The sequence below is a fragment of the Helicoverpa zea genome, chromosome 20 (genome assembly GCF_022581195.2).
Source record: "Helicoverpa zea isolate HzStark_Cry1AcR chromosome 20, ilHelZeax1.1, whole genome shotgun sequence".
Classification (NCBI taxonomy): Eukaryota; Metazoa; Arthropoda; class Insecta; order Lepidoptera; family Noctuidae; genus Helicoverpa; species Helicoverpa zea.
Genome location: NC_061471.1, coordinates 4,666,576 through 4,675,813, shown reverse-complemented (window position 1 = coordinate 4,675,813; position 9,238 = coordinate 4,666,576). Strand labels below are relative to the sequence as shown.

The 9,238-nt window shown below is 36.0% G+C and overlaps 3 protein-coding genes across 4 annotated transcripts; 2 read left to right on the top strand and 1 right to left on the bottom strand.

Moving 5' to 3' along the window:
• Window positions 1-1,012: 1,012 nt before the first annotated feature.
• Window positions 1,013-3,745, top strand: LOC124640116 (lipopolysaccharide-induced tumor necrosis factor-alpha factor homolog). Its single transcript, XM_047177771.1, has 2 exons — window positions 1,013-1,592; window positions 1,843-3,745. The coding sequence occupies exons 1-2, from the start codon at window positions 1,189-1,191 to the stop codon at window positions 1,955-1,957; spliced, it is 519 nt and encodes a 172-aa protein (XP_047033727.1). The 5' UTR covers window positions 1,013-1,188; the 3' UTR covers window positions 1,958-3,745.
• Window positions 3,746-4,544: 799 nt separating this feature from the next.
• LOC124640117 (lipopolysaccharide-induced tumor necrosis factor-alpha factor homolog) lies at window positions 4,545-6,387 on the top strand. The gene is made up of 2 exons (XM_047177772.1): window positions 4,545-4,983; window positions 5,637-6,387. The coding sequence occupies exons 1-2, from the start codon at window positions 4,670-4,672 to the stop codon at window positions 5,749-5,751; spliced, it is 429 nt and encodes a 142-aa protein (XP_047033728.1). The 5' UTR covers window positions 4,545-4,669; the 3' UTR covers window positions 5,752-6,387.
• Window positions 6,388-6,657: 270 nt separating this feature from the next.
• Window positions 6,658-8,877, bottom strand: LOC124640378 (NTF2-related export protein). 2 transcript variants are annotated; one of them, XR_006985545.1, is made up of 3 exons: window positions 8,297-8,877; window positions 7,669-7,985; window positions 6,658-6,914 (listed from the first exon to the last, which is right to left on the bottom strand). XR_006985545.1 is itself a non-coding variant. In XM_047178123.1 (2 exons), the coding sequence occupies exon 1, from the start codon at window positions 8,718-8,720 to the stop codon at window positions 8,307-8,309; it is 414 nt and encodes a 137-aa protein (XP_047034079.1). In that variant the 5' UTR covers window positions 8,721-8,859; the 3' UTR covers window positions 7,834-7,985; window positions 8,297-8,306. The 2 variants fall into 2 exon arrangements, 1 of the variants encoding a protein (XP_047034079.1); XM_047178123.1 differs by lacking the exon at window positions 6,658-6,914 and having other exon boundaries at window positions 7,834-7,985; window positions 8,297-8,859.
• Window positions 8,878-9,238: the final 361 nt, after the last annotated feature.

The window sequence follows — 9,238 nt, the reverse complement described above, 5'->3', positions numbered from 1 at the left end:
ACCATATCGGGCATTCTGCTACTAATAAAAGACCAATCGTATTCGATTGACATTTGATTGGTGTGCGATTGGTCTGCTATTTTGGTGATTTTGGTCTATACGGTAGTTTGCTGTACAATCATTTTGCAATCGTAAATCATTTGCAGACAAAATGATTCATTATTGAATGACAGAAAAGGATAAAAATGTTTATTTCAAAGAAAAAATAGCGGAATGCCACATACGCTTCAATCGTAATCGAGTCGGGATTGGATCTCAGTCGAATCGAGTCGAACGTGAATCGTATGACGCTTAAGTAAAATTAGGAGAATCGGGGCCCTGATCTTTACAATCAGTCAACATAGTATCGATGAAGAAACCTTAATATAAACAGAATCTCTTTTTTTTTTCAAAAGCACATTGGAAGTGATGAAGGGTCAGCATTTTGTTTCTGACGTTCCAAAAGTGCTGTTTTGCAGCCAAGTTTGAATAAACAATTTTTGATTTTTTGATTTTTCACTCGCTAAAATAGGTGGTCCCAGACCGACCAATGAAAGAATCGATATTCAATATTTTAACCCCCAGTTGCAGAAACGAGCTTCATCTTTTTAAAATGTCTGAGACTGAGACCATAGGTACTTGAAAGTAGCGTCTCTATAGCGCCTCTAATTAAATGCCCGTTTGATTTTAAACCCGTTTAGGCTATTTAAGGGCCAGCCTTAGACCAAACTGCGGATAATATTGCAATTTGTTTTAAAAATGTACGAATAAAGCCTAAATTGAGCCTATCCTCACTATGGCTTTGTGTTGCTCTTTAAGCGATAGAGGGCGCTAATTGGTGTCTACGAAATAGAAAATCCCTATTACAATACCTATTAACGTTGACTACGATTTTGTAGTACAGCAAATAAAATGAATAGCAATTTATGTTCAAGCGTAGTTTTTATTAATTAGGAAATTAAGGTTTCTACTTTTTGTAAAAATATCCGAACCAAATGTGTGACCGGATCCGTCAAAACTTGTTTTTCAAGCACCTGACATTGACATATGACGTCATGTTATGTTCATTCTATCTTATTAATTTTTGTGTATCATTTCGTAAAGATTGCTAACAAATTTTAGTTAACGAGTGCCAGCGCTGCTATAGGGAATTGTTTATTTGTCCACTACATCTGTGATATACTGATATTGGAATAAACAACAACAACAATGGCAAGTATCTCAGGACCAGGCGCAGTAGCTTCAGCGCCTGAAGATCTTCCACCACCTTACTCAGCTGTGGTGGGCAACCCACAATACGGCTTTGTGGCGCCAGCAGGGGAGCCGTACACTGCTCCAGGTGCACCATACCCGCATCCGCAGCCGAAACAATTCACAGCGCCGGGCGTGTACCCGCACCCCACCATCACTGTAACGAGTACTCAACCACAAGCCGGTGACATGGGGCCGCCGCCGCCTCCCATGCCTGTGGGCATTGTCCTCCCGCCCGCCGTCGGCACTGAACCGACAACAATAACTTGCTTCAACTGTGGTAAAGTTGTGACAACAAGAGTTACGTACACAACAGCCTGGCATACTCACCTAGTGGCTGGATCTGTTTGTGTCATTACCATGTAAGTAGCTTAAACTTGTCAAAATGTTCTGCTTGTGATCCTTATTAAAAAGTGATGTTGAAATTAGGAAATTTAATTGTGCATGAAATCAGTTTTCAATGATATGTAAAACACACAACAAAGTGATGTATTTTGTCAGTCCCCAAAAACGACAAATAAACATTGTCCTACCTATATGTTGATGTCTTTTGGGCATGATTGTGTGTATTGTATTCAATATACTGATGCTAATAAATTGATGTGTTTCCAGGGTCTGCTCACTCTGCTGTCTTGGACTCGTCCCGTACTGTTTTGATACATTCAAGGATGCTGAGCACTACTGCCCCAATTGCAATACTTTCATTGGAAAAAGTAGCAAGTGTTAAACAATTGGTTGAAGGTACTGCCATTATATTATCTTATGAAGATTACAGCTTCACAAATATTGAAAAAGAAAATGTAAAAAAAACAATGTAAAGCAATTATGGTGCCATCAACACTTATAAAAGGCATGTGATCCCTGATTGTCGATTATATATTTTTCAAACTTCAAGTTCTTGTGAATTCTATTCATCTTTTAAAGCCTAATGTGTATGAATATTTGTATTCTTGATTCACAATATACTGAAGCATAAGGGACTTCATCTGCACTTTTATTAAAATGACTCTCAACTCACGGCTTACAACAGTGTGTAAGGATGCAGGTGAAGTTGATGAGCAGTTGATGAAATTATTGCATGTTATAATAAACAATATGAGTCAAATTATGCAGTAAATGACTCTGTTTGATGTTTATGTAATTCTTCAGATAAGTTTAAAGTAACAATGGATAAAAATTGAAAGAATTTTAAACTCTAAACAAGTTGTACCAAAGACAAATGTTAAGTGGAAGCCTAGTGGTCTAGCCACCTATATTCTGTAATTGTGTGCAGTTTTCATCATCATCAGCCATAGTATTGTCACTGCAGGGCACAGGCCTCCACGCAAACAAAAAAGGAATGAGAGTTCATCACTATGATTGCTCAATGTGGGTTGGTAATATCAGACCTAAAACCAAGTTTCCTCAACAGTATTTTCCTTCATCATCGGTCATTGTTGCATATGATACAAGTTACATTGATACTTGCCTGACTTTGATTCAAACCGCATACTTGAGAGCCTGGTGCTTTAACCACTAGGCTATCCTGACTGCAGATTTCAATTATTGTAACTAAACAAACATACCACAGTGATTTTTTTTTTGTATGGATTTGTTTGAGATACTAAGTGTGTGGTGTATTGAGATGTAAAATTAAAAATATTTCTATCTATGTATATTGAACTTGGGTACTTTGTCTAGATTTTTGTGTGACTTACTTTTTAGCCAGCAGTTAAGATATTCATAATTATGGCCTCTTTTATAGACATTGGTATGTGTAAGACTATGATTCAATTTATTGGCAGTTGCAGACATTTGCTTAACCATTGTTGTACATAAGTGACATTCACATTTAAATTCCAATTCATTATAAGTTTTCTTCAACTATGCAATTGCTCATGCACCACTTGAAGAAAATCTTTTACTTGCAAGATATTACACATAATGCAACAATCTAAGTGTTTAAATTATCATTATTTATAGCTTGCAAAATTATAAAATCTTTGAAATTGTTTGTATAAAATGCTATCTACTAGTTTGTCCTAGCCAATAATGCTAGCTATCAATTCATTCCATCCATTTTAAATATTATGATGATATTTTAGTACTTATATGTTTTTTATCTGATATTTTATTGACAGTAATAATTCCCATTCTTTTAAAATAATTTCAAAAATATTATGTATGGAATGGTTAATACGTAAACCCATCGTATATGGTGGTGACTTCTGCCACATTGTAAAACAGGCAGTTCTTAACATTGTGACTGAAATTAGACTGAATTATTATGATTGTAAATCCATCAAAATTAAAAACAATTTTTTTCACTAGCAATTAACTTACTTCGATGAGAACTAAATAATAAGTTTTTTTATTCGCCGGTTCATACAAACTTTTAGTTGTAAATGCAAAAATAATTTTAATTAATAAAAATGATCGTTTTTTTAAGGGGTAATTTTATGAAAGCTCTATTGTATATGTTCGTCATCCACTGTTTACAAAATATATTATATAAGGTATTTATACTGTAAATCAATTTTTGTTTTATTTTTTAAGGCCCTTACCACGGTAAAGATATTATAAACTGTGCCCTTATTGACTTCAGATATCTGTTTACCTGGAGTCAGTGTTCAAAGCGGTTCTGCACCGCAAACCGTTCACGTAGTATCTATCTATATATCTATATCTTCCAGTAAATGTATCTTTTTTTATTATCGTGCCTTTATTCCAACTTTATATGTATCTGGCATATAATTTTTCAACAGTGGGGAACGAATTACGTGCCCACCCTGGTGTATCACAACTGAATACCAGGCTCCGGGCTGCTATATGCATGTTTCCGCCGTTTAAACACACGATTTCGCAGCGACCCGGGAAGTGAACCCCGGATCCATTCAAAGTCAAAGTATTTATTATTTGTAAAGCATAGGTAAAAATAAATGTAGATCTTAAAATTAAAATTGTGCGCTATGTTCTGTCTATTGTACTTCTGATATACTTCATGCACTAGTACTATGTAGGTTGCGTGCACAAACATTCGAAACAAATAAAAGCTGGTACCTAACAGACTTTATGTTTACCCTTGAATGAAGTATACAACACGTCTCTGTCTACGATACAACAAAAGAAAATCGTAGTAATATAGGTAGGTACTGATGATTAATCGTACTTGACGGAATGATACCGAATTCGGAATCATAATTATGAATAGTTACTGCAGTTCCACGCTTAGTTAGAAATAGTACAGAATGAGAGAAATACAAAAGTCTATTAAAAAATACGAAGTTAAAACTATGACTTATTTAGGATGTCTGAAATATCTGACGTGTTAGATAAGATAGCCGCAATCACTACAGATAACAAGTTATATGTTCAGTGTTTAATCGTAATCAATACATAGGTACAGTCTTCATACAACATTAAATGTTTGGAAACAGTAATTATATTGCAGAAATAGAAAATGGATATGAATAATGGTGTTAACCCTGCTCAAAGTGATGTAGTGCGAATAGAAGTGTATGAAGGTAGAAACGCAGACCGAGTGACAGTCCACAGAGAGCCGCCGCCGCCGTACGAAGCGACGTTTGACAACGTGACAGTGATTCATCACCCGGTCACGGTTACTCATACCACTGCTGATATACAACGTAAACTGAAGAACTCTCCTGCATACTACATCTGTCCTGCCTGTGATGAAAGAATCATAACGAAAGTTGCTTATTCAACCACTGAAAAAACTCATATGCTGGCTGGATTTATTTGTGGATTTACTTGGTGAGTAATCCACTATTATCTAGATATACCTACATTGCAAAAAGAAAGCTTTTTTGACCTAACTTCTAGAAAAGATCTCTACAAAATATCTCTTTGTTTCACTCTCATGTGTAAACCTGGACCAATTCAGGGGCCCGATTCTCCTAAGTTAATAATGTCAAAATCGAATAGAAATCGAATCGCAATATGATCGCAATAGCAGTTCTAACCATATCGGGCTACCAATAAAAGACCAATCGTATTCGATTGACATTTGATTGGTGTGCGATTGGTCTGCTATTTTGGTGATTTTGGGCTATACGGTAGTTTGCTGTACAATCATTTTGCAATCGTAAATCATTTGCAGACAAAATGATTCATTATTGAATGACAGAAAAGGATAAAAACGTTTATTTCAAAGAAAAAATAGCGGAATGCCACATACGCTTCAATCGTAATCGAGTCGGGATTGGATCTCAGTCGAATCGAGTCGAACGTGAATCGTATGACGCTTAAGTAAAATTAGGAGAATCGGGGCCCTGATAGAATTCGTTATGGAGAATACATGGTTCCAGGAAGGGGAGATTTTAAAAGATAAAGTATCGCCCTGTGAATCCTGAACAAATTACTAAAAATAAATCAATAATGGGTAATGGTATTTATTTTTGTTACAGTTGGTGTTTACTTTGCTGTTTGGCAGCAATACCATACTTTACAAAGACTTTTAAGAAAGCACATCACTTCTGCCCAAATTGCAATACTATGCTAGGAGTGTATTCCCTTTTATAACAATACAAAAAGGTTATTGAACTTCTGCTTCGAATGGGTCTCGATAGTCTATAGCAGTGGTTCTTAACCTTTTTGGCATGAGGGACCACTTTACCAAAAGTTTGTCTTGCCGGGGACCACCCCAATGGTTTACCTAAATTGAGGGTTCTTTGATAAAGAATACGAGCACACTTTATAATAAGCACTCATTTCTATTCAGTACTCTTGGTTCAATACTACTCAAAACTGAACGCATGTCGGCAGTGGCATCCAACAGATTTCTATGCTTGTTTTTAACAATCAGAAGCGCCGAAAACCCACGTACGTATTTATAGCTTTAACTAAATCTTTCATTTACAAACTAAACATTGCGTTTACAAAACGCAAGTACCTACTGTCATACATATGCATATATTTAGTTTCCAAATGCGCGAGCGAAGCGAGCGCGAAATTTTTTTCGGATTCAAACCAAACATTACGTAAAATGTGGCCCAAACGTACTTGGGTTTCGGGAGAACATTTTGTGTGGACTGAAAGGATAATTTGTGGGAGAATCATGGACATCTGTTCTTATAGCTCTAGAGTTTGTATTCCTAACTTTTTGTTTGTTGACAAATGCAAAAATAAAGGCATACAGTTTTTGAATACGCGAGCGAAGCGAGTGTGAATTTTTTTTTTTTTAAGATTCAAAGCCAAAATTACGTAAAATGTAGCCCAAACATATTTTTTTTTTCTGTTGGACAAGTAAGATGGATATCTTCTATACGTCCATGCGAAAACCCCTGTTCGCATAGATTAGTCGTTAAAAATAAAATTAGATTAGCAACGCCGCGAATGCTTCGCGGACCACTTGGAATACCTCTAGGGACCAGCCGTGGTCCGCGGACCACCGGTTAAGAACCACTGGTCTATAGTAATACTCATGAATTGTTTGCACTAAACTTTTATAAATATGGATTCAAACTTTACAGGAACACAATTTTGAAAACAAGTGTTTGTCTAAATCATGACATGTATTGCAGATCTTTTGTAATAAAGGATTTTGGAACCTGGGTTTCCGAGCATGAAGATAAACGCGGCAACCATATGTATTATTAAATAAGAGCCTGTCTCACTGAGGTGGCAGGAAAGAGGCTGATATTTTTTAATAGTAACATTTGAGTTCACTGTAATCTCTATACTACCTTAATTGGTATTTATTTATTTTCAAGCATATAATTTACATTTTTAAATATTAAATATAAAAATAAAAAACATTTAAAAATATAAAAAATAGGTTGCCACCGATATCGGGCACAGGGTCCAAGGTACCGGTGGTTAGGGTCCCAGAGACAGAAACCTCCTCACAATACGTGCCGTATCAAGGAGTACTGCCTTCTGAATCAGTCCCTTGATCCAGCCGCCCAACGAGAGCCTCCTGAGGTGTTCGTCGAGGCTCTTGGCTATTAAACCATTGGCCGTAACGACAATCGGCACAACAACAGCCGTGTCGACACTCCACATGGCGACAACCTCGTGCGCTATGTCGAGATACTTTATTTGTTTCTCTTTCTCAGCTTTCACAAGGTTCTCGTCATGCGGAACGGCGACATCGACTATCATCGCGCGGCGCGCTGATCGATCTATCACCACAATATCAGGCTTATTGGCTACAATAGTCCTGTCAGTGATGATAGATCGATCCCAGTACAACATGATATGGTCCTTTTCGAGAACTGGGTCGGGCGCATACTTGTAGTACGGTACCTCAAGGTCTACAAGGTTGTATTGCAGAGCAAGCTGCTGGTGGATAATCTTGGCCACTTGGTTATGTCTGTGCAAATATTCACCATTAGCCAAACGAGAACAACCAGATATAATATGTCTGAAAGACTCACCCGGATGGTGACATGCCCGACATATGTCAACCGTCCCGTCTTTCACGATTTATCTCCCTACCTTAATTATTATTATCTTCAATTATTAAAATTATCAGTCAAAATATGCTTTATATCACAGCATGATTTGATATACATATGAATCAGGTTTATTAGCCCAGGGGATGTTTTCATGCATTGAGTGCCAATTTCCTTTAGTACATATTAATAAATGTAAATATAAAACTTATTTGAATAAAAATATTGTATTTTCTTTCCTACAACCATTTTTTTCTTTTTCCAACACTTATTTATAACATGATATTTTACAAATGCAGCAAAAATTCTATGCTTCATTCTTGTGAGGACTTCAAACTTTTTCCTTTAGCACTCCATCATCTGAAATGAAAAATTACAAAACCTTTTAAATGGAATTAGTTATTGCAAACACATGATATTGAAGATGGCCTACTCATATATTATATTTATAACATTGCTTACTCAATCTATGTTATTAAACTAAGCTTTGTACAATTCCTATATACTATTTCACAACAATTTGAAATCAGCTAACTTCATAGGAAACAAGTATGAATACATCACTGAGGCAATGTTTTTGGAAATATTTTCTTAGTTCATCATGTACATAAGACATTGGGAGAATGACAGATATAATACATAAAAATAAAACATAAATAAAGGAAACTTACCAAATATAGATTAACTGTTGTAAGGAACTTGTAGTCTGAAGCAATCTGATGCAATTTTCCACTTGCCATCAACAGCAACTATCACAAACGTTTGTTGGAAGGGCTTCTTGCTATCGTCATTTTGATAGGTCACATCTCCACAAGCTTGAATGAGGTAAGTTAACTTGTTGGACACCAAATTGTCTGATATAGGTTGTGCATCTAATGTCTTGAGCACATGATTACTGGCAGGCAAGTCCATAAGAAACTTCTGAATTTTGTCATTGCCGTTGATTCCGTTGCCGTTCCAAACCAGGAGGCCAGTGTCCAAGTACAGTTTGGATGATAAATGCCGGTTGTTGTCTACTTGCTTGTAAAATACTTTCGTAAATTCCTCTGCTGTTTCGCAAGCATTGTCGATATTTTTGATGGTCGCCTCTGCCATTGTAAGAACACCCAGTTGATAAATAACACTTAAGAGCCCGTTAGAGTTCTCTGTATCTAATTGTATCTAAACACACAACACAGCATTACACACAGCATGGAATCTGTAAACGTATGGACCAGGGGGGGGACACTCCGTACATTTTGACAGCTAAGTAAACGAAGAGTCGCCACCTTTTATTTGGCCCGGAAACTATTTACTATCTAAAAGATACCTTAAATTACCAACAGATGGCACTACACTATAATCGATTTTGTTTGTTAATATAAAATTATTTATGCAATATTAATTAGAGAAAAGTATGAGGAAAATATTAGACACTTTAAAAAAAGATAAAATAGGCGAATAAATTAAATACGGTTTAAAAAAGCACAAATATCAAATTTCATCTAAAAGACCTGGTGTCAGTATTCCAAGTAACTTAACAAAACCGATCATAATAATATCAATATGGCGGTTTTTTGCATTCCGCATACGCGCGTAAATAAAAAGTAATATATAATAATTATTTGTTTTCC